At 39.0% G+C, this 24680-nt stretch overlaps 1 protein-coding gene across 3 annotated transcripts in view; it reads left to right on the forward strand.

Moving 5' to 3' along the window:
* Positions 1–24680, forward strand: part of DOCK3 (dedicator of cytokinesis 3) — a 480644-nt gene that overhangs the window by 258173 nt on the left and 197791 nt on the right. For 2 of the 3 annotated variants that reach the window (XM_034658384.1, XM_034658385.1), the window contains one exon: positions 19216–19364. The exons of the other annotated variant lie outside the window; for it this stretch is intronic. In XM_034658384.1, coding sequence (XP_034514275.1) covers positions 19216–19364 — 149 coding nt within the window. The remainder of the gene's footprint in view (positions 1–19215; positions 19365–24680) is intronic. 3 annotated transcript variants of the gene reach the window in all.

The raw sequence follows: 24680 nt of genomic DNA on the forward strand, positions 1-24680 counted from the left end.
ACCGGCTCACAGGGTGCCCATCCCCATCCCCCCTCGCAAGGGACACAGAGACTCTACCCAAACAGGGTTTTCTGAGTACCGGCAGGCAGGCCCCTCCCCCAGAAGGCAGGCTGAAAAATCAAGAAGCCCACAACCCGGAGCGCCTGAGTGGCGCAGTCACCAAGCACCTGTCTTCGGATTAGGGTGTGTTTACAACGTTCCGGAAAGGAGTCCCTCATCGGGCTTCTCCACCGGGAACCTGCTTCTTCCTCTCCCACTCCTCTGCTTGGGTTCCCTTTCTTGCTGACTGTCTCTCTCTCTCTCAAATAAATAAATAAACTCTTTAAGGAAGAAGCCCACATCCCTAAGATCTCTATAAAACAAGGGCGCACGGCCTGGGTCCCAGTCAACACTTGGGCTCTGGACAACCCTGCAATCTCTCTTCATCAGAATGACGAGAAGGAGAAGTCCCCCCCAGCAAAGAAAAGATAATGAGTCTGTGGCCTCTGCCACAGAATTGGCCTCGGCCACAGAATTAATACATATGGATGTATCCCAATTATCAGAAATGGAATTCAGAGCAACAATGGTCAAGATGATGAGTAAACTTGAAAAAAGCATCAGAGAAAGCGTTGCTGAGAATATAGAATCCCTAAGGGCAGAAATGAGAGCGAATCTGACAGAAATTAAAAATTCTATGGGCCAAATACAGTCAAAACTAGAGGCTCTGACGGCCAGGGTCACCGAGGCAGAGGAACGCGTTAGCGAATTGGAGGATGGGTTAGTAGAAGAAAAAACGAAAATAGAAGCTGGTCTTAAAAAAATCCACGCCCACGAATGTAGATTACGGGAGATTACTGACTCTATGAAACGATCCAATGTCAGAATCATCGGCATCCCTGAAGGGGTGGAGAAAAACAGAGGTCTAGAAGAGATATTTGAACAAATTGTAGCTGAAAACTTCCCTAATCTAGCAAGGGAAACAAGCATTCGTGTCCAAGAGGCAGAGAGGACCCCATCCAAGCTCAACCAGGACAAACCTACGCCACGGCATGTCATAGTGCAATTCGCAAATATTAGATCCAAGGATACAGTATTGAAAGCGGCCAGGGCAAAGAAATTTCTCACGTACCAAGGCAAAGGTATCAGGATTACGTCAGACCTGTCTACAGAGACCTGGAATGAGAGAAAGGCTTGGGGGGGCATTTTTAAAGCTCTTTCAGAGAAAAACATGCAGCCAAGGATCCTTTATCCAGCAAAGCTGTCATTCAGAATTGATGGAGAAATAAAGACGTTCCAAAATCGCCAATCATTAACCAATTTCGTAACCACGAAACCAGCCCTACAGGAGATATTAAGGGGGGCTCTATAAAGGTAAAAAGGCCCCAAGAGTGATACAGAGCAGCAAGTCACAACCGATACAAAGACTTTAAAGAGAAATGGCATCATTAAAATCATATCTGTCAATAATCTCTATCAATCTAAATGGCTTAAACTCTCCCATAAAACGCCACAGGGTTGCAGATTGGATAAAAAGACATGACCCATCCATTTGCTGTCTACAAGAGACTCATTTTGAACCCAAAGATGCATTCAGACTTAGAGTAAGGGGATGGAGTACCATCTTCCACGCAAATGGACCTCAAAAGAAAGCTGGAGTAGCAATTCTCATATCAGATAGACTGGATTTTAAACTAGAGGCCATAGAGAGAGATACAGAAGGGCACTATATTATTCTTAAAGGAAGTATTCAACAAGTGGATATGACAATTATTAATATATATGCCCCCAACAGGGGAGCAGCAAGATACACAAGCCAACTCTTAACCAAAATAAAGAGACATATAGATAAGAACACAGTAATAGTAGGGGACCTCAACACCCCACTATCAGAAATAGACAGAACACCCTGGCAAAAACTAAGCAAAGAATCAAAGGCTTTGAATGCCATACTCGACGAGTTGGACCTCATAGATATATATAGAACACTACACCCCAGAACCAAAGAATACTCATTCTATTCAAATGCCCATGGAACATTCTCAAGAATAGATCATGCTCTGGGACACAAAACAGGTCTCAGCCAATACCAAAAGATTGAAATTATCCCCTGCATATTCTCAGACCACAACGCTCTGAAATTGGAACTCAACCACAAGGAAAAACCTGGAAGAAACTCAAACACTTGGAGGCTAAGAACCATCCTGCTCAAGAATGACTCGATAAACCAGGAAATCAAAAAACAAATTAAACAATTTATGGAGACCAACGAGAATGAATACACAACGGTCCAAAACCTATGGGATACTGCAAAGGCAGTCCTAAGGGGGAAATACATAGCCATCCAAGCCTCACTCAAAAGAATAGAAAAATCTAAAATGCAGTTTCTATATTCTCACCTCAAGAAACTGGAACAGCAACAGAGGGACAGGCCTAACCCACTGACAAGGAAGGAGTTGACCAAGATTAGAGCAGAAATCAATGAATTAGAGACCAGAACCACAGTAGAGCAGATCAACAGGACTAGAAGCTGGTTCTTTGAGAGAATCCATAAAATTGATAGACCACTGGCAAAACTTGTCCAAAAACAAAGAGAAAGGACTGAGATTATTAAAATTATGACTGAAAAGGGAGAGGTCACGACCAGCACCATTGAAATTGCAAGGATTATTAGAAACTTTTATCAACAGCTATATGCCAAAAAACTAAACAATCTGGAAGAGATGGAGGCCTTCCTGGAAACCTATAAACTACCAAGACTGAAACAGGAAGAAATAGATTTCTTAAATAGGCCAATTAACTATGAAGAAATTGAGTCAGTGATAAACAACCTTCCAAATAATAAAACTCCAGGCCCAGACGGTTTTCCTGGGGAATTCTACCAAACATTCAAAGAAGAAATAATACCTATTCTCCTAAAGCTATTTCAAAAAATAGAAACAGAAGGAAAGCTACCAAACTCATTCTATGAGGCTAATATTACCTTGATCCCCAAACCAGGCAAAGACCCCCTCAAAAAGGAGAATTACAGACCGATTTCTCTAATGAATATGGATGCCAAAATCCTCAACAAGATCCTTGCTAATAGAATCCAACAGTACATTAAAAGGATTATCCATCATGACCAAGTGGGATTCATACCTGGGATGCAAGCATGGTTCAACACTCGCAAATCAATCAATGTGATACATCATATCAACAAGAAAAGACTCAAGAACCATATGATCCTCTCAATTGATGCAGAAAAAGCATTTGACAAAATACAGCATCCTTTCCTGATTAAAACCCTTCAGAGTGTAGGAATAGAGGGTACATTTCTCAATCTCATAAAAGCCATCTATGAAAAGCCTACTGCAAGCATTATTCTCAATGGGGAAAAGCTGGAAGCCTTTCCCTTAAGATCAGGAACACGACAAGGATGCCCACTCTCGCCACTATTATTCAACATAGTACTAGAAGTCCTTGCAACAGCAATCAGAAGACAAAAAGGGATCAAAGGTATCCAAATCGGCAAAGAAGAAGTCAAACTGTCTCTCTTTGCAGATGACATGATACTCTATATGGAAAACCCAAAGGAATCCACTCCCAAACTATTAGAAGTTATAGAACAATTCAGTAAGGTGGCAGGATACAAAATCAATGCCCAGAAATCAGTTGCATTTCTATACACGAATAACGAGACTGAAGAAAGAGAAATTAGGGAATCCATCCCATTTACAATAACACCAAAAACCATGCGTTACCTTGGAATTAACTTAACCAGAGACGTAAAGGACCTATATGCTAGAAACTATAGATCACTTTTGAAAGATATTGAGGAAGACATAAAAAGATGGAAAAATATTCCATGCTCATGGATTGGAAGAATTAACATAGTTAAAATGTCCATACTACCCAGAGCAATCTACACTTTCAATGCTATCCCGATCAAAATACCGAGGACATTTTTCAAAGAACTGGAACAAATAGTCCTTAAATTTGTATGGAACCAGAAAAGGCCCCGAATCTCCAAGGAACTGTTGAAAAGGAAAAACAAAGCTGGGGGCATCACAATGCCGGATTTCGAGCTGTACTACAAAGCTGTGATCACAAAGACAGCATGGTACTGGCACAAAAACAGACACATCGACCAATGGAACAGAATAGAGAACCCAGAAATGGACCCTCGGCTCTTTGGGCAACTAATCTTTGATAAAGCAGGAAAAAACATCCGGTGGAAAAAAGACAGTCTCTTCAATAAATGGTGCTGGGAAAATTGGACAGCTACATGCAAAAGAATGAAACTTGACCACTCTCTCACACCATACACAAAAATAAACTCCAAATGGATGAAAGACCTCAATGTGAGACAGGAATCCATCAAAATTCTAGAGGAGAACATAGGCAACAACTTCTATGACATCGGCCAGAGCAACCTTTTTCACGACACATCTCCAAAGGCAAGAGAAATAAAAGATAAAATGAACTTATGGGACTTTATCAGGATAAAGAGCTTCTGCACAGCCAAGGAAACAGTCAAAAAAACTAAGAGACAGCCCACGGAATGGGAGAATATATTTGCAAAGGACACCACAGATAAAGGACTGGTATCCAAGATCTACAAAGAACTTCTCAAACTCAATACACGAGAAACAAATAAACAAATCATAAAATGGGCAGAAGATATGAACAGACACTTTTCCAATGAAGACATACAAATGGCTAACAGACACATGAAAAAATGTTCAAAATCATTAGCCATCAGGGAAATTCAAATCAAAACCACACTGAGATACCACCTTACGCCAGTTAGAATGGCAAAGATAGACAAGGCAAGAAACAACAATTGTTGGAGAGGATGTGGAGAAAGGGGATCCCTCCTACATTGTTGGTGGGAATGCAAGTTGGTACAGCCACTCTGGAAAACAGTGTGGAGGTCCCTTAAAAAGTTAAAAATTGAACTACCCTATGACCCAGCCATTGCACTACTGGGTGTTTACCCCAAAGATACAGACGTAGTAAAGAGAAGGGCCATATGCACCCCAATGTTCATAGCTGCATTGTCCACAATAGCCAAATCATGGAAGGAGCCGAGATGCCCTTCAACAGATGACTGGATTAAGAAGCTGTGGTCCATATATACAATGGAATATTACTCAGCTATCAGAAAGAACGAATTCTCAACATTTGCTGCAACATGGACGGCACTGGAGGAGATAATGCTAAGTGAAATAAGTCAAGCAGAGAAAGACAATTATCATATGATTTCTCTCATCTATGGAACATAAGAACTAGGAGGATCGGTAGGGGAAGAAAGGGATAAAGAAAAGGGGGGTAATCAGAGGGGGGAATGAAACATGAGAGACTATGGACTGTGAGAGGCAAACTGAGGACTTCAGAGGGGAGGGGGTGGGGGAAGGGGATAGCCTGGTGATGGGTAGTAGGGAGGGCACGTATTGCATGGTGCACTGGGTGTTATACGCAACTAATGAAGCATCAAACTTTACATCGGAATCTGGGGATGTACTGTATGGTGATTAGCACAATATAATAAAATAAAATTAAAAAAAAAAAAGAAAAAGAAATGAAAATCTCCTTGAGCATGTCCAAACACTTTAGGTATTTTACCAGTTTAATTTTTTTTCTCAGTGATTTCTTGTCTAGAACTCTCCAACCTCTTGTGTTAATCTGGCCTTAGAATTTTCTTTGCCCCTTTCCTAGGTCCCTCTGCCTCCTGGATTAAATCAATATCATCTTAATTCTTGGTTTACTTTCTAATTTGATGAATCACTGTCTGCATAGCTTCCTGAGAAAAGTATATGGGAGAATTTTTTTTTTTGAGATTCTGCATTTTTGAAATGCCTTTACCCTTAGTTTGGTTGATAGTTTGGCTTGATATAAAATTCTTGGTTACAAATAAACTACAGTAGTTTTAAAAACATTCCTTCATTATATTTTAGCTTCTAGTGTTGTTGTTGACAAGTCCAATGTCATTCTAGTTCCCGACTCTTTTATTGACAAGTTGTTTTCCATGAAAGATTTTAGGATCATCTCTTTGTTCCCAGTGTTCTGCAATTTTACAGTAATGCGTCTTGGTTAGATCTTTTTTCCTTGATTATGCTGACTACTCAGTGAGTTCTATCATCATAGAAACTCATTTCCTTTAGTCCTGGGAGACATGTATTGTATTAGTTCCTTGACCGTTTCTTCCCATCTGTTTCCGTAGTTCTCCCTTCCTGTAATTCTTTTATTAGAATTGGACATCCTGGAATAATTCACTAATTTTCTTATATTTTCACCCCCATTTACCCATTGCATACTTTTTTTGTTCTGTTTTCTGGCAGAATTCCTCAGCTTTCTCTTCCATCACTTTCACTGAATTTTGCCTTAAATTACATCAATCTTATCTTTAATTTCCAAAAGTTCTTTTGGGCTCTAGAGCTTTTGCTCTTTTCTGTTATATCTTCTTATTTCATGGATGTACTGTAATCTCTATGCTCTCTGAAAATACTAATTATTGCTTTTTTGAAATTTTCTTTTACTTCTGGCATTGTTTCTGTCTCTCCAGTTTCCATTTTTCTGATTGTTTTGGTCTCTTAACTTCATGTTGGAAGTTTATTTCATTATATGTTATATTCTTTTCTATTGATATTTAAGAATGAGGCATTAAAGTGTTGCCAGAAGTCTCTGTGAATGGGGCTAGTATTTCCTAACCAGTGGACATTACTATAGAGTGATTAGAAGAGGAGCTGACTTTTCATGGCAGAAGGAGAGCAACTGTCAGTATTTAAGGGTCTTTTCCCGGGGCCGAATTTTCCCAGTGAAGATTTTGCATACTCCTTCTTAGGAAGGTTTAAGCCTGGCTGTCAGCATTTTGGGAGCTCCTTGTGGGAAGGGCACCAGGGATCCCATTGTTTACTACATAATCTTTTTTTTAAAATTTTTTATTATGTTATGTTAGTCACCGTATAGTACATCATTAGTTTCTGATGTAGTGCTCCATGATTCATTGTTTGCATGTAACACCCAGTGCTCCATGCAATATATGCCCTCCTAAATACCCATCACCGGCCTATCCCAGTCCCCTACCCCCCTCCTCTCTGAAGCCCTCAGTTTGTTCCCCAGAGTCCATAGTCTCTCATGGTTCATTCCCCCTTCTGTTTACCCCCCCCCTTCATTCTTCCCTTCCTTCTCCTACTGATCTCCCTGCTATTCCTTATGTTCCATAAATGAGTGAAACCATATGATAATTGTCTTTCTCTCCTTGACTTATTTCATTTATCATAATCTCCTCCAGTCCCATCCATGTTGCTGCAAATGTTGGGTAATCGTTCTTTCTGATGGCTGAGTAATATCCCATGATATATACGGACCACATCTTCTTAATCCAGTCATCTGTTGAAGGGCATCTCGGCTCCTTCCACAGTTTAGCTGTTGTGGACAATGCTGCTATGAACGTTGGGGTGCATATGGCCCTTCTCTTCACTATGTCTGTATCTTTGGGGTAAATACTAGGTACTGCAATTCCTGGGTCATAGGGTAGCTCTATTTTTAACTTTTTGAAGGACCTCCACACTGTTTTCCAAAGTGGCTGTAATCTTAGACTTTATATCCCTGTTTTAAACATCATTAGTTCTGTTTAGTGCCCTTCAGTATATAGACCCTGTTTTAACCTCTGTGGAGAGTAAACTATCACATGGAAAAAGGTATCCGGGGAGAAAGCCTGGCAGAATACAGTTAGGGATAATGAACTGAATGTCTTACAGACTTTTTTTTTTAATAGAAAAAAATACTCTATTTAATTTTTTTACTTTAGAAAACTCTATTTTGTTATTTTGTTTTTTAAGTTTTTATTGAAATTCCAGATAGTTAACTTACAGTGTAATATTAATTTCAGTTGTACAATTTAGTGATTCAGCACTTTCATACAACATCCAGTGCTCATCACAGCAAGTTCACCCTTAACCCCCTTCACCTGTTTCACCCACCCACCCCCCGCCCACCTCCCCTCTGGTAACCATCAGTTTGTTCTCTATAGTTAAGTGTCTTAACAGACTTTTAAAAGACTTATAATCAGTTCTGTTTCCATTCCCAAGGTACATACTTCAGACCCACCACACACACACACACACACACACACACACACACACACACACACCTTCAGGGGTTCCTGGTACTTCCAATCCCTGAGTCTTTCTGTATAGATAATAGACTTGATTCTTTTATCTGTAGTGTCATTTGCAACTATCTTCTCCCATTCCGTGGGCTGCCTCTTGGTTTCTTTGACTGTTTCCTTGGCTCTGCAGAAGCTTTTTATCTTGATGAAGTCCCACAAGTTCATTTTTTCTTTTGTTTCTCTTACCTTTGGAGATGTGTCATGAAAAAAGTTGCTGTGGCCGATGTCAAAGAGGTTACAGCCTATGTTCTCCTCTAGGATTTTGATGGATTCCTGTCTCACATCGAGGTCTTTCATCCATTTGGAGTTTACCTTTGTGTATGGTGTGAGAGAATGGTCCAGTTTCATTCTTTTGCATATAGCTGTCTAATTTTCCAGCACCATTTATTGAAGAGACTGTCTTTTTTTCACTGGATGTTTTTTCCTGCTTTATCAAAGATTAGTTGCCTAAAAAGCCGAGGGTCCCTTTCTGTGTTCTCTATTCTGTTCCATTGGTCTATGTGTCTGTGTTTGTGCCGCTACCATGCTGTCTTGGTGATCACAGCTTTGTAGTATAGTTTCAAATCTGGCAACGTGATGCCCCCAGCTTTGTTTTTCTTTTTCAACAATTCCTTGGCAATTCAGGGTCTTTTCTGGTTCCACACAAATTTAAGGGCTGTTTGTTCCAGTTCTTCGAAAAGTGTCATTGGTATTTTGATCGGGATGGCATTGAAAGTGTAGATTGCTCTGGGTAGCATAGACATTTTAACTATGTTAATTCTTCCAATCCATGAGCATGGAATATTTTTCCATCTTTTTATGTCTTCCTCAATATCTTTCAAAAGNATTCAATGTCTTTCAAGAGTGATTTGTAGTTTCTAGAATACAGAATCTTTACGTCTCTAGTTAAGTTAGTTCCGAGATAATGTAGGCTTTTTGGTGCTATTGTAAATGGAATGGATTCCCTAATTTCTCTTTCTTCAGTCTCATTGTTCGTGTATAGAAATGCAACTGATTTCTGGGCATTGATTTTGTATCCTGCCACCTTACTGAATTGTTCTATAACTTCTAATAGTTTGGGAGTGGATTCCTTTGGGTTTTCCATATAGAGTATCATGTCATCTGCAAAGAGAGACAGTTTGACTTCTTCTTTGCCGATTTGGATACCTTTGATCCCTTTTTGTCTTCTGATTGCTGTTGCAAGGACTTCTAGTACTATGTTGAATAATAGTGGCGAGAGTGGGCATCCTTGTCGTGTTCCTGATCTNCAAGATAGTTTGACTTCTTTGCCAATTTGGATACTTTTATCCCTTTTTGTTGTCTGATTGCTGTTGCAAGGACTTCTAGTACTATGTTGAATAATAGTGGCGAGAGTGGGCATCCTTGTCGTGTTCCTGATCTTAAGGGAAAGGCTTCCAGCTTTTCCCTGTTGAGAATGATATTCGCTGTAGGCTTTTATAGATGGTTTTTATGAAATTGAAGAATGTACCCTCTATCCCTACACTCTGAAGGGTTTTAATCAGGAAAGGATGCTGTATTTTGTCAAATGCTTTTTCTGCATCAATTGAGAGGATCATATGGTTCTTGAGTCTTTTCTTGTTGATATGATCTGCCACACTGGTCAATTTGCGAGTGTTGAACCACCCTTGCATCCCAGGTATGAATCCCACTTGGTCATGATGGATAATCCTTTTAATGTACTGTTGGATTCTATTAGCTGGGATATTATTGAGAATTTTGGCATCTATATTCATCAGGGATGTCAGTGTGTAATTCTCCTTTTTCATGCGGTCTTTGCCTGGTTTGAGGATCAAGGTAATCCTGGCCTCATAGAATGAGTTTGGTAGTTTTCCTTCTGTTTCTATTTTTTGAAACAGCTTTAGGAGAATAGGTATTATTTCTTCTTTGAATGTTTGGTAGAATTCCCCAGGAAAACCGTCTGGGCCTGGAGTTTTATTATTTGGAAGGTTGTTTATCACTGACTCAATTTCTTCATAGTTAATTGGCCTATTTAAGAAATCTATTTCTTCCTGTTTCAGTCTTGGTAGTTTATAGGTTTCCAGGAAGGCCTCCATCTCTTCCAGATTGTTTAGTTTTTTGGCATATAGCTGTTGATAAAAGTTTCTAATAATCCTTGCAATTTCAATGGTGCTGGTCGTGACCTCTCCCTTTTCAGTCATNAATCGGTCTGTAATTCTCCTTTTTGAGGGGGTCTTTGCCTGGTTTGGGGATCAAGGTAATATTAGCCTCATAGAATGAGTTTGGTAGCTTTCCTTCTGTTTCTATTTTTTGAAATAGCTTTAGGAGAATAGGTATTATTTCTTCTTTGAATGTTTGGTAGAATTCCCCGGGGAATCCGTCAGGCACTGGACTCTTGTTTTTGGAGAGGTTTTTGATCATTGCTTCAATCTCTTCATAATTAATCCGTCTGTTTAATCAGTTTCTTCTTGTTTCAGTCTTGGTAGTTTATAGGTTTCCAGGAAGGCATCCATTTCTTCCAGGTTGTTTAGTTTNAACAGTCAAAAAAACTAAGAGACAGCCCACGGAATGGGAGAATATATTTGCAAAGGACACCACAGATAAAGGACTGGTATCCAAGATCTACAAAGAACTTCTCAAACTCAATACACGAGAAACAAATAAACAAATCATAAAATGGGCAGAAGATATGAACAGACACTTTTCCAATGAAGACATACAAATGGCTAACAGACACATGAAAAAATGTTCAACATCGTTAGCCATCAGGGAAATTGAAATCAAAACCACACTGAGATACCACCTTACGCCAGTTAGAATGGCAAAAATAGACAAGGCAAGAAACAACAATTGTTGGAGAGGATGTGGAGAAAGGGGATCCCTCTTACACTCCTGGTGGGAATGCAAGTTGGTACAGCCAACTGCATTTCCACTTTGGGAAACAGTGTGGAGGTCCCTTAAAAGTTAAAAATTGAGCTACCCTATGACCCAGTAATTGCACTACTGGGTATTTACCCCAAAGATACAGACATAGTGAAGAGAAGGGCCATATGCACCCCAATGTTCATAGCTGCATTGTCCACAATAGCCAAATCATGGAAGGAGCCGAGATGCCCTTCAACAGATGACTGGATTAAGAAGCTGTGGTCCATATATACAATGGAATATTACTCAGCTATCAGAAAGAACGAATTCTCAACATTTGCTGCAACATGGACGGCACTGGAGGAGATAATGCTAAGTGAAATAAGTCAAGCAGAGAAAGACAAATCCTATAGTTTCACTCATTTATGGAACATAAGAAGTAGGAAGATTGGTAGGAGAAGAAAGGGAAGAATGAAGGGGGGGTAAACAGAAGGGGGGGTGAACTATGAGAGACCATGGACTCTGGGAAACAAACTGAGGGCTTTAGCGGGAAGGGGGTGGGCGATTGGGATAGGCCGGTGATGGGTATTAAGGAAGGCACGTATTGCATGGTGCAGTGGGTGTTATACGCAAGTAATGAATCATGGAATTTTACATCAAAAACTAAGGATGTACTGTATGGTGACTAACATAACATAATAAAAAATTATTATAAAAAAATAGACTTGATTCTTGTTGATTTCCCTCCAACATTCCCACCTTCCCCAACTGTATTCCTCCTTCTTGTCCCCAGGGCTCAGTTTTCAGTCTTCTATTTTCTGCCAAGTTGCCTACTTTCCAACTTTTATCTTTAACATTTGGAAGAAGGGATAATTGTACATGGAGAAAATTGGGGTGGTTTTTTATTGGTCTCTGTATGTAAGAAGAGGTAGCTCTAGGAGACAGATTAAATGCTGTCTTTAAGTAGAGGTTTGTTCTGTTTTGTGTAGAAGGGCTACCTGTGAGCCTGAGAATGCCTGAGCTGTCCACAGCCCACTGTCAGGTAAACTCACCCTGTTCAGCATTGTGAATGTGTGCCCTTGACATCAGCAACTGCCGTCTCTATTTTTGGTATCACTAATATTTTCTTTACCTTTCAGTTGACTTTGCTCCCCTCTTATCAAGATTCTTTTCTGCTCTAAGGAAAGAATATGATCAGCTTATTTAAACTAAAGTAGAAAGAATTTCTTAAAGCCTTAGCTCTCCTGCAAATACTTGTGTTATGAAAGAAGATTGACACTATAAAGGGTGTTATTTTGGTTATCATTTAGTCTGTGAGGGAGTATATGTTTGGGTTGAGAATGGAATGAGAAAGATGTCCTGGCCCCTCAGAGGCGGAGGAATAAACATGTATGCCAGGCAAATAGATTGTATTAGGTACACGGCCATATTTGTGAACAGTTTAAAAAGAATTTCCACATTGCTGCTTTGCATTTTTATTTCTTGCAAATATGTACTTGAAGATCATTGTGGAAATAGCTTGGATTTAGATACTGTTTTGTTTCACAGAAATTTCTCTTTCGAACTCAGTTTCAAGCTTTGGCCAACTATGTTGAGGAACAGCCTAAAATGACAGTCTAAATTCCTGGGCTTAAAGATATTTTTGGCAGAAGAGTCACTGGGGTTGCAAGTATTGCATTTCAGATATTTTTATATTATACTGGGATGAGTTCTAGAGCTCCAATGTATAATGTAAACAGTTTGAATAGGATTAGCGGTTACTTCATGATAAGAGACTATTTCACAGCAATGAAAAAGATACTGGAGGGGTTTTTTTTGTTGTTTTTTTAAAATAATTTTTATTTTGTTATATTAGTCACCATACAGTACATCCCCAGTTTTTGATGCAATGTTCCATGATTCATTATTTGCATATAACACCCAGTGCACCATGCAATATGTGCCCTCCTTAATACCCATCACCAGCCTATCCCAATCCTCCACTCCCCTCCCCTCTGAAGCCCTCTGTTCGTGTCCCGGAGTCCACAGTCTCTCATGGTTCATTCCCCCTTCTGTTTACCCCCCTTCATTCTTCCCTTCCTTCTCCTATGGATCTTCCTATTTCTTATGTTCCATAAATGAGTGAAACCATATGATAATTTGGTTTCTTTCTCTGCTTAACTTTTTTCATTTATTAGGAAGATCGGTAGGAGAAGGCAGGGAAGAATGAAGGGGGGGTAAACAGAAAGGGGAATGAACCATGACAGACTATGGACTCTGGGAAACAAACTGAGGGCTTCAGAGGGGTGGGAGGTGGGGGACTGGGATAGGCCGGTGATGGGTATTAAGGAGGGCATATACTGCATGGAGCACTGGGTGTTATACGCAAAGAATGAATCATGGAACACTACATCAAAAACTTAGGATATACTGTATGGTGACTAACATAACATAATAAAAAATTATAAAAAATAAAAAATAAAATTAATAAAATTTAAAAAAATAAAATGAGTCTCTTGTAGGCAACATATAGATTAAAAAAATAAGAAGTAAAACAAACAGAAAGAGATTGGGCATCTGCTCTTAACAACTTGAGTTTTAGATGCAGTGTTTAACTTCTATTAAATTTGGACTCTGGGAAACAAACTGAGGGTTACAGAAGGGAGTTGGGGGGGTGACGGGATGGGGTAACCAGGTGATGAGCATTAAGGAGGGCACGTGTGGTGATGAGCATTGGGTGTTACACGCAACTAATGAATCATTGAACACTACATCAAAAACTAGTGATGTACTATATGCTGACTAACTGAACATAATAAAAAATGAAGAAATAAAAAATTGGTTTTCACCTAAAGCTTTTAGTACTCATGGCAGGTTACTTGTTCTTTTTGAGGATAGTATTACTTTTGATGTAATTTTTAAATTAGATTTTTATAATCTTTCATTAGCACATATTAACCAGTCTTTGTGCATGTGTAGTTTTAAAATAAAGCTAGCATACTTGGTGATGGACACTCTAACAGCTTTGCACCTTTGCTGACTGAGATGCATCATTGCAGCACAGCCTTTCTTTCCACATTGGGTTACAAGCAGTTTAGTAAAAATAATTCTAAAATCAGGAGTATTAAGGGGTGCTTGCGTGGCTCAGTTTGTTAAGCATCTTGCCTTCAACTTAGATCATGATCTCAAGGTCCTGTGATTGAACCCCTTGTTGTGTCGGGCTCCCTGCTCAGTGGAGAGTCTGCTTCTCCCTTTCCCTCTCTTCTCCACTCGTTCTCTCTCTCTCTCTCTCTCAAATGAATAAATAAAATCTTTAAAAATAATAAAATAAAGTCTTTAAAAAATAAAATAAAATCAGGTGTATTAAAACTCACATTTTTTTTTCTGTAGAGTTCCAGGGATTCTTTCGCAGTGGTGAGGCAAACTCTGCTTGGCATGTGGTTGTAGTTTAACTATTCTAAATTTATAGTTTCTGCTGATTGTTCAATATACTTCCCAAATATTCTGCAACTGTTATTGACAAATATTAGACTATAGAGCTTTTGGAGAGGCTGAACATGTTGCTAAGATGGGCTGTGGATTTCTTTTTCTTTTTCTTTTTAATTTTCCTCCTTTTATTTTAGCCTTGACAGGAACTAGGGATGATTGTGCAGGAAAACTAAACCTTACCACCAACCTAAATGTACTGTTATTTTAATCTACTGAGGAGCAGGACTCGCAGTAGAATAGGATTGTTCAGCCTGAGGGGGCCATTCAGCTGTCCTGTGGTGTCAAGTGATCCTAGGTAAATTGCGTGCTCTGGGGCCAGGTGCTCCAGATTGCTCACCTTGAACGGTGTGTGTTTTCTGGCAGCAAATCCAAGAGTGCCGTGGTGGTGTCATAGCAGTGCTGGCGGAGCAGTCTCTTGTGCTATGACCTCTGGTCAAAGAAGTAATTAGGTTGGACTGGAGAAAGAAATTAGCACCACATTGATTGTAATAACAGTTCTACTTTCTGATTATGTGGTCCATTTCATTCTTTGTGCAGGGTTAGCATTCCCAGCTTCATATAATTAGAAACAATAATTTTTCTATTTGGAAAAAATATTGTACAGTTTTCCCAATTACCTACATAAAAAACTACCCCAAACCTTAGTGGCGTTAAACTCCTATTTATTATATTCCATTCTTCTCTGGATAGAATGAGCACAGTTGGGTAGATTTCACATAGGGTTTCTCATTCTGTTGCAGTCACATTTGGGCAGGAGCTGTAGTTCCCTGAAGGTTCTACTGGGCTAGGCATAGCAGTCAAGATGACTCACTCGTACAGCTGGGACTGCTTACTGGAGTGTCTCCTTGTGGCCTCTCCATGCAGCTTGGGCTTTTCACAGCATGACAGCTGGATTCTGAGAGCGAACCTCCCAGAAGGAACATGTATTCCAAGAGGCAGGAGGCTGAAGCTGTGAGGCAAGTGAAAGACTGCTCCTAGAATAGCTTTAGCTCCCTGCTCTTGTGTTCAGTAGATCAGAGTAGTCTCAGGGTCTGCCCAGTTTCAAAAGTGTGAAGAAACAGATTCCATCTCAAACTGGAGGTGTGTTAGGGTCACGTTTTTGCAGAATAGTACTTGGGAGTTATTGTAGTCATCTTTGGACAGTACAATCTGTTAGAAACTCTTGATTAATGAAGGACTGTTTGATGCTTTAAAAGACTATATTAGTATATTCTGGCATCGATATTGTATATGTGTGCATGTATATGTTATGTAAATATTTTGTGTATGTGCATGAATATATATATTTGTGCATAGATATACATGCATATACACATATATATACATACATACTTGATATTTCTTTTTTTTTTAAAGATTTTATTTATTTATTCGACAGAGTTAGAGACAGCCAGCCAGAGAGGGAACACAAGAGGGGGAGTGGGAGAGGAAGAAGCAGGCTCACAGCAGAGGAGCCCGATGTGGGGCTCGATCCCATAACACCAGGATCACGCCCTGAGCCGAAGGCAGACGCTCAACCGCTGTGCCACCCAGGCGCCCCTGATATTTCAATATCAATATACATCATTACTCTTGGCTTAAAAAATACACATAACCACACTTTTAATTAGTGTTCACAAATCTCAAAACCATCTGACAGTTGAACTACCTATCTCTGGCTGAGATTGTGTTACCACTCCCTGTGAAAACTGTTTTACATCTTCTCTATTCTCAAATCTCGAACACCACCTCCTACCCTGTTCACTCTCAGCTGAGAACACCTTGCTTCTTATTTCCTTGAGAATAGGTACCCAGAAGAAAAATTTAGTTCTCCTGTCACCAAATCTCCCAAATGCCTTCATTTTCTCAGTTCTTTGCGTTTCCTCTGTGACAGTATATAGAATATCCAGGCTAAACGGAGCCTCCCTTTTGACCTGGCACCCATCTCTTCTTGGCTACTGAAGGACTTAACACCTGCATCATCAAATTTTTTCTCTTTACTCAATCATTCTCTTCAGCATAAAAATAGCCTGAAATTTTGTCTCATTCAAAAAAAAAAAACAAAACCCTCCCCTGATTGCACAACACTGTTATACTACCTCATTTCTCTGCTTCCAATTACTGAATATTCTACAAAAGAGCTATCTGTACTCTGTTCCCATTCCCTTCTCTCCCATTACTCTTGAATTAAAAACTGCCCTTATATAAGTCCGTGATGGCCACCACAATGCCAGATGCAGTGGCTAACTCTCAGTCTATACTAACCTCTCAGTGCATTTGACAGTCTTCCTTAAAACCCTATATTAAATACACTCCTGCTTTTCCTGTTGTCTCACTACTTTTTCTTTCTTAGTTTCCTGTGCTAGATACTCCTCACTTTTCTGACCTGTAAATGTTGGATCTCAGTGTCAAACCTAGCATGTCCAAATTGAACCTTGTTTCCCTCCTCTAGACATGCTTCCCAGGTCAGGAAAAAAGAGTAATCCTTGACTCCATTCATATCCCACATCTAATCCATCAGCAGATCCTGACAGCTCTCCATACAAAACATGTCTAATCTCTAAGTCCTGGAGGTTTTACATTACCATTTTTACCTTTCTCTAATCAACTATCATCCTGTGGATTGTTGTAATAAATAGCCTCCTGACTGGAACCCCTGCTTTCCTCTTTGCCCTTTCATGGTTTGTTTTCACTCAGGGTGATGCTTTCAAGCTTTAAGTCCTATCATATGACTCTTCTCCCTATTTCCAGTGGCTTCCTGTCTTGCTTGGAATAAAAGCCAAACCCTTTCACATGGCTTACACAAAGGCCCTGCTTACTCTGTACCCTGTTGCCTCTGACTGAATCACCACCACTCTCCCCCTTGTTCACTTTGCTGCAGGTGCACTGACCTCTCTGTTCTCCATGACCATGCCAAGTCCACTTCCACAGCAGGGCATTTGTCCTTGCTGTTTCTGATGTCTCTAAAACTTCCCCAGTTTTTTTTTTAAGTTTTTATTTAAATACCAGTTAGTTAACAGCGTAATAAACTTCCCCAGTTTTCCCAAGTGCTGTCACCTTATTTCATTCAGGTTCCTACTTGAAGTTCCACTTCCAAAGAAGCCTTTCCCTGACCACCCTACCTGAAGCAGTACCTTCCCCCATGCCCCAGCCAACCCACCATTGGCCACCTCCTGTCCCTACTCTGCTTTAATTTTCTTGTTAGAACTTATCACCACCATTATGTATTTGTCTCTGGTCTATCTCTGCTCCCTAGAATGAAACCATGAAAGTAGGGACTTTGAATCACAACAAAGTGATAGCACTCATCAGGTGCTCCATAAGCATTTGTAAATCAAGTGAATGAATAAATGCTTATGTGTGTATGCAGTAGATTACTGTGTGTGGTTGATGGGAAAATAGCTTTCTATTTTAAACTTCAACTGGTGGCCCTGTTTTATCAAAAAGAAATGAATGTACTGGAAGCAAAGTCCACATTGCCTTTATTGCTTACCTTAAGGTCTCAATTTTCCAGATGATATAATTTGCTTAGGCCTTGTTACTTGAACTGAATTTGTGAGTTCTGCCCTTCTGCCAGCATTGTGTGCCATCAAGGTACTTAACTTTTCTTCATATGATCATCAAGTGAGGAAAGGACCACATGCTATTTGAAATGATGTCGTTAGAGTGCATGATTCCTAAGGTCTTCTACTTAAAAATAATTTCTCTATGAGATGGACCTTTAAAGGTCTCATGCTCCATTAGATGATTTCCAAGTAGCATGATGTCCTGAACATTTTAATCATAAGATCACTGCCACCTAAGAATATTAGCTGATTCTGCTAGTTTTTAATTTTCTTTATTATTAATTTTATTTATAGTTACTTTAATTGAGCTTATTTTAGCAAGGGTCTTTTTAGGGGACATTCCATATAGAGGCTTTTCTAATATGGTACAGGTTGATCTGACCTTAAAGAGCATTCTTTATAGATAAGTTGTATTCCAAAACTTTTAATTATCATATAAAATCATGCTTCTCTATAACAGAAACCTAAACATTTCTAAACCAAGATAGCACTTGTGAGCATATAAGACTTTAGTTTTTAAATCTATATTCTTAAATAAATCTTTTTCTTTCAAGCATCTATTGTCATGGCATTTACATTTTTTACCTATAAGGTTGAAACCCCTATGATGTCCATAATTAAGTTCATTAAAATGTTTCCACTTTAACTCTTATAAAGGTGACACTTTTTATTAAGCTGAAAAGAGTAGAAATCTGTGACACTAGGGACGCATATTGTTTACAAAAGCTAATTAAAACTAGATGAGGCCTGGAAACTTGGAGTGAATGTTACTCCAGAGACTGTGGCTTTTTATTGAAGCCTTAGTTCCTTCAAAGTAGGGCAAGTGATTTTCTCTCTGCCCTCCCTGACTTGAGGATCCCTTCTAGAGAAACCAGAGATGCTACAAACATAGGAACTTCTGACAGAGGAAACAGCTTGAGGCTCCTGTTTAATTTTCTGTTCTGATTAAGTTTAGTAACTCTGGTTACTGGAAAATTAATTGTCCGGAATGGAGTAGAGATAAGTGATACTTTGCATGAGACAGATCAATTATATTACTTGTTAAAGGTCTTTATATAGAGATTTTTAGGCAGTAGAAACTAAGGACTTTGCTTTAAGATTCTTAAATATGCTCCTCTTTACATTGCCTTTTTTAGAGGTTTAGAGAAATGAACACTTTTCATAGTTTAACTGTTTCTCTTTCTTTTTTCATTCTCTTTCCATATCCCTTTTTCATCTCACCCAACACCAAAAATGCCCTTTCAGAAACACAAAGTAGATCTTTTCTACAAGCTACGCCATGTGATGAATGAACTTATTGACCTTCGAAGGCAGCTACTGTCTGGTCACCTTACTCAGGATCAGGTGCGGGAGGTTAAGCGGCATATCACCGTGCGCCTGGACTGGGGTAATGAGTAAGTATGAATATCATTTAGGCATTTCAGTTACATTTATGTTAACTCAGTTCTTACAGAGTTTTGTACCTGATCAAAGCTTCTCTCCAGTGTTGAAAAGACATTGTTATATTCTCCACTTAGCTATGATCATTTTTACTATGAGTAGTTGTTTCTTTTAGTTTAGCAAAGGACATTCACTGACTCTACACATTGAAACTCTCTCAGTCTTAATTTTGACTTCTGGAAAATTAAATAATTGGACTGCATTATCCTCTGAGGTCTCTTCCAGCTCAAAATTTTTGATTCTAGATCTCAGTAATCAGAGTATACTTCTCTTTCATCTTTTCGTATCTTTATTTTTTCATGTGAATTCTGTGTCTTTTACATTTTATAGCCATACAATTAATCTGAATAAGCATATACTACAAATGAGACCTGTCTACATCTGTACTTCAAAATATTCCTAATTAATTTATCATTCAAAAATAGTCCTGCATTTATGCAATAGGTATGATTATTTGCTGTTTTTATAGTATTCTAAGACTTTGGGATAGGAAGCTAGAGTAGATAGTATTCAAATTCTTTTTCTTCCTAGATATAATAATTGATATAATTCTTAAGTGATTTTGTCTAATTGTCTTAAAATCAAGTCCATTGAACCTTGAAGTGACCGGATTGCTTCCTATTTAAGATATACATACACCTTAAATATATTTTAGTATAAGTCTTTAACTCCTCTCCCTCTCAAGACATCATTGAAATGATAAAAATAAAAAGAATGGTAGGGGACCTAGCAATAAGTGGGATATATGAAATAATTTCTAGAATCTGGAAAGTATATGGAGTATTAGTGATGGAGCAAGCCCTGTATATGTGGAAGAAACTTTAGCTAATGAAAGAGCTGTTCTGTCCTGCAGTTTGCAGAATAATGGAGGATAGGAGTGTACCTTGGCACTTAAAAAGGGGGGGATTGCTTAAAAGTATATAAAAGGACTAACCCACAGCCAGGTGTTTGTCTCTCCTTCGGATAAAGAAATACAAAGACAGACTGTCGGGGGAGAATTGGGCAACAAGAGTGTGCACTGGGACCTTATTGCAAAGCTCTCCATATTGTGCCATTTATGGGTTCCAAAGTGTAATGACCAGATCCTTTCCACTTACTGGAATTAGAAGCTTGCTTGGTTATCAGAAAGAATGAGTTCTCAACATTTGCTGCAACATGGACGGCACTGGAGGAGATAATGCTAAGTGAAATAAGTCAAGCAGAGAAAGACAATTATCATATGATTTCTCTCATCTATGGAACATAAGAACTAGGAAGATCGGTAGGGGAAGAAAGGGATAAAGAAAGGGGGGGTAATCAGAAGGGGGAATGAAGCATGAGAGACTATGGACTATGAGAAACCAACTGAGGGCTTCAGAAGGGAGGGGGTGGGGGAATGGGATAGGCTGGTGAGGGTAGTAAGGAGGGCATGTATTGCATGGTGCACTGGGTGTTATACGCAACTAATGAATCATAAAACTTTACATCAGAAACCAGGGATGTACTGTATGGTGACTAACATAACATAATAAAAAGCATTTAAAAAAAAAAGAAGCTGGCTTGGTCACCCACCATATGCAAAAACTCCCCACACTTCCAGTGCCTTTTAAATTAGGATGGACAATTCAGTATCACCAGGTATTTAAAAAATCCTTCAACAGAGAAGAGAGAGAGACCAGGATAAACAAAAATACTCTGCCCCCCACCCCCCAGGAAATAACCTGGCCCCAGAGACAACTAGAGATTAGTAAAAAAAAAAAACTTCTTAAAAAAACCTCTGTGCATCCTCAAAGAGAATCAAGATCCATTATGTGGAATAAAATACTCTGAAAAAGTAATGGAGAATGCGATTTCCAAAATAAAACATTCAAGACGAGAGCAGTAAGATAATTTTCTGTTATCTCTGGGAAAATAAAACAAAAAGATGGGAAATGGTTGAAGAAAGAAGAACAATACGGAAGTTCAATCTAGGAGGGTCTAACATCAGATATTATAATTTCCAGGAAAAGAACAAAGGCGATAAAGAGGAAATTCTAAAGGAATGATAGAAGAGAATTTCCCAGAGCCAAACAGCCAGGAGTCTTAGATTGAAAGAGCCCACCAAACACCTACTATAATGAATGAGGGGAAAAACCCAAAACCCACAGCAAGGCACTTTAAGATATTTCAGTATTCCAGGGATAAAGAGAAGATCCTAAAAGGTTTTCAGGCAGGAAAACAAGTCTTCTTACAAAAGAATAAGTATCACACCAACCTTAAAAGTTTTATCAGTGACACTGGATGCTAGAATACAGTGAAGTAATATCTTCAAAATTCTGTTGGGAAATGGTTTGGCAGCCAGAATTTTATTAACAGCCAAACTATCTAATCAAGTGTAAGGGCCAGCCAAAGCCATTTTAAAGTATTCATGGATGTGGAAGTTACCTTTGATGGCTTGTTTCTTCAGAAGGAACTTGAGAATGTGTTCTTGCAAAGTGAAAGAGCAAATTGGGAAAGAGGAAACACAGAATCTTATCAAGTCAATCCACCCCAGAGTGGATGCTGTTCATCCTCAGAAAAGAAAAATACAACCCTAAATTAGCTATTTGTGACCTTTTGAAGTGACAGCATCCTATCCTTGTTTGTTTCATTAAATTACATCCTTTTTTTGACTGTCAGTAGGGTTGCTTGGCACACTCCACAGACTCCTTGTATGATATAACGTGGCTTCAGGTGTACCATAGATTGGACAGTGTTCTCTAAATCCAATTTTGGGCAATAAAAATCCAGCAAAATACTGGATATTAGCTCATAGCATAACTACTGATTCTGTCTCCTCAGCCCCAAACAGTACTGTGTTATAAAATGGCATTATTCCATTTATTGAATAAATTAATGATAGTAATAATTGCAAAACTAATATTACTATGTGCCAAGCAAATTATAAACTTGAACTGAAGACACTAAATTGTATATAAGTCATTATATTGCAGTTTAGCTGCAGTTGTGCATACCAGTAGATGAAGAAGAGAAATACTCAAGAAATATCAATACCTCTATAATAAAACTTGGAGAACAGACTAATCAGAATTTGCAATAAAATCTGAAAACTTAAAGATGATGACTTGGAAATGAGTTCAAATTATACTTGAAAAAGGCAAAGACCATTACAAATACCTGTCAGTAAATTGCAGAGTTATCCCACCTTCATTTTTTTTTAAAGATTTCATGACAGTGTTTATTTAAATAATGATCCTTTGTGGTACACGTGAAATACCTTATTTACCCACGACATATTTAAAAAGCATACAGTCTATGATTGTAACGTTTTCTTCATTACCTATAGTCTAAGTTTTTAAAAAAAATTTTTTATTATGTTACATTAGTCACCATACAGTACATCATTAGTTTTTGATGTAGTGTTCCATGATTCACTGTTTGCATATAACACCCAGTGCTCCATGCAATACGTGCCCTCCTTAATACCCATCACCTGGTTAGCCCAGCCCCCCAGCCCACTCCCCTCTGAAGCCCTCAGTTTGTTTCCTGGAGTCCATAGTCTCTCATGGTTCATCTCCCCCTCTATTTCCCCCCCGCTTCATTTTTCCTTTTCTTCTCCTGATGATCTCCCTGCTATTCCTTATGTTCCACAAATAACTGAAACCATATGATAATTGTCCTTCTCTGGTTGACTTATTTCACTTAGCATAATCTCCTCCAGTCCCGCCCATGTTGCTGCAAATGTTAGGTAATCGTTCTTTCTGATGGCTGAGTAATATTCCATTTTATATATGGACCACATCTTCTTTATCCATTCGTCTGTTGAAGGGCATCTCGGCTCCTTCCAGAGTTTAGCTATTGTGGACAATGCAGCTATGAACATTGGGGTGCATATGGCCCTTCTCTTCATTACATCTGTATCTTTGGGGTAAATACCCAGTAGTGCAATTGCTGGGTCATAGGGTAGCTCTATTTTTAACTTTTTGAGGGACCTTCATTAATAAATTTTTCTCAGCAAAGTGTATATGTGTGTTGAGGGGGAGTATTCATATGTCCATTTTAATAAACATAAAAATCAGGAATGTAGTTCTGTCCCCTTCCCTTCTTCTTTCCCTTCTCCCTCCCCTCTCCCTATTCCTCCTTTCCCAGCTTCTCTGTATCATCTTTCCCCTTTTCTCTACCCCACTCCACTTCTTTCCTCCCCTGCTCTTCCTTTTCCTTCCATTTCTCCCCTTACCCCCAGTGGAAAATATAAAAACTTGAATGAGAACTTTGTATATCTATTATTATTAGAGAAAAAAAGACCTATTTCCCCCAGAATCGATAGGACTATTCTCTCTGGTTCTCACTTGAACGAACCCTTTAAAAAATTTTCCTTCTTACTTTGAAAGAAGTGATGGTATACTGTAGAAATAAAGGCACTTCATACCATTAGGTTATGTAAAGGAGACTTGCTCCACACAGTAGCTGAGCACTGATAACCATATCCATTGTTCCTGTTTTATGCCCTGAGAGTTCCACATTTCTTGTCCCCTCACACTTTTTTAAGTGCCATAAAATACTGAATCTTAGCATATGTTGTCATGTAGGAGATGCACAATCAGTGTTTGTGGAATGTATTTTTTGTTTTAATTGATATAAGTAAATATCAATCACATATAATTTTAAACTTTTATGTCTTTTCAGTAAGCCCTTACACAGACATCACAGCTCTGCCTTGTCAGAACCTATTTTAGAAGCTATTAATAACAGCTATTAATTATTGAGTACATCTGCTTATATCACTGTGGCAAGTGCATGGTCTAACATATGCATTTTTTTAAAGGTTTATTTATTAGAGAGAGAGGGAGCGCACCCGCAAGTTGGGGGAGGGACGGGGGAGAGAAGCCTCAAGCAGATTCCCCACGGAGCATGATGCGGGGCTCCCACAACCCATGAGATCATGATCTGAGCTGAAGGCAAGATGCTTAACAAACTGAGACACCCAGGCACCCCTAACATATGCATTTATAATGAAATGCTATTATGCTCTTCCAAGACAAGAGCTCTGTTTTACCTGATGAGGATACTGAGGCTCCAAAGTGCTTTTTCCAGTGTTGCACAGTGAGTGGTAGAACTGGTTTTTGTACCCAGAACTGATCCCAAAGTCCATATACTTTGTGCAGGACCTTACCATCTCTCTGATTATTTTTTAAGTGTGAGTCTTAAAACCAAGCAAATTATTGCCAGTATTTCTAGTCTATGGGTTATTTGATCTTTGTTCTGTTCTCCTAGTGTGAACGCTGTATGTCCCATAGTACATATCTGATTTA

Source organism: Ailuropoda melanoleuca, chromosome 4 (assembly GCF_002007445.2).
Source record: "Ailuropoda melanoleuca isolate Jingjing chromosome 4, ASM200744v2, whole genome shotgun sequence".
Taxonomy (NCBI): domain Eukaryota; kingdom Metazoa; phylum Chordata; class Mammalia; order Carnivora; family Ursidae; genus Ailuropoda; species Ailuropoda melanoleuca.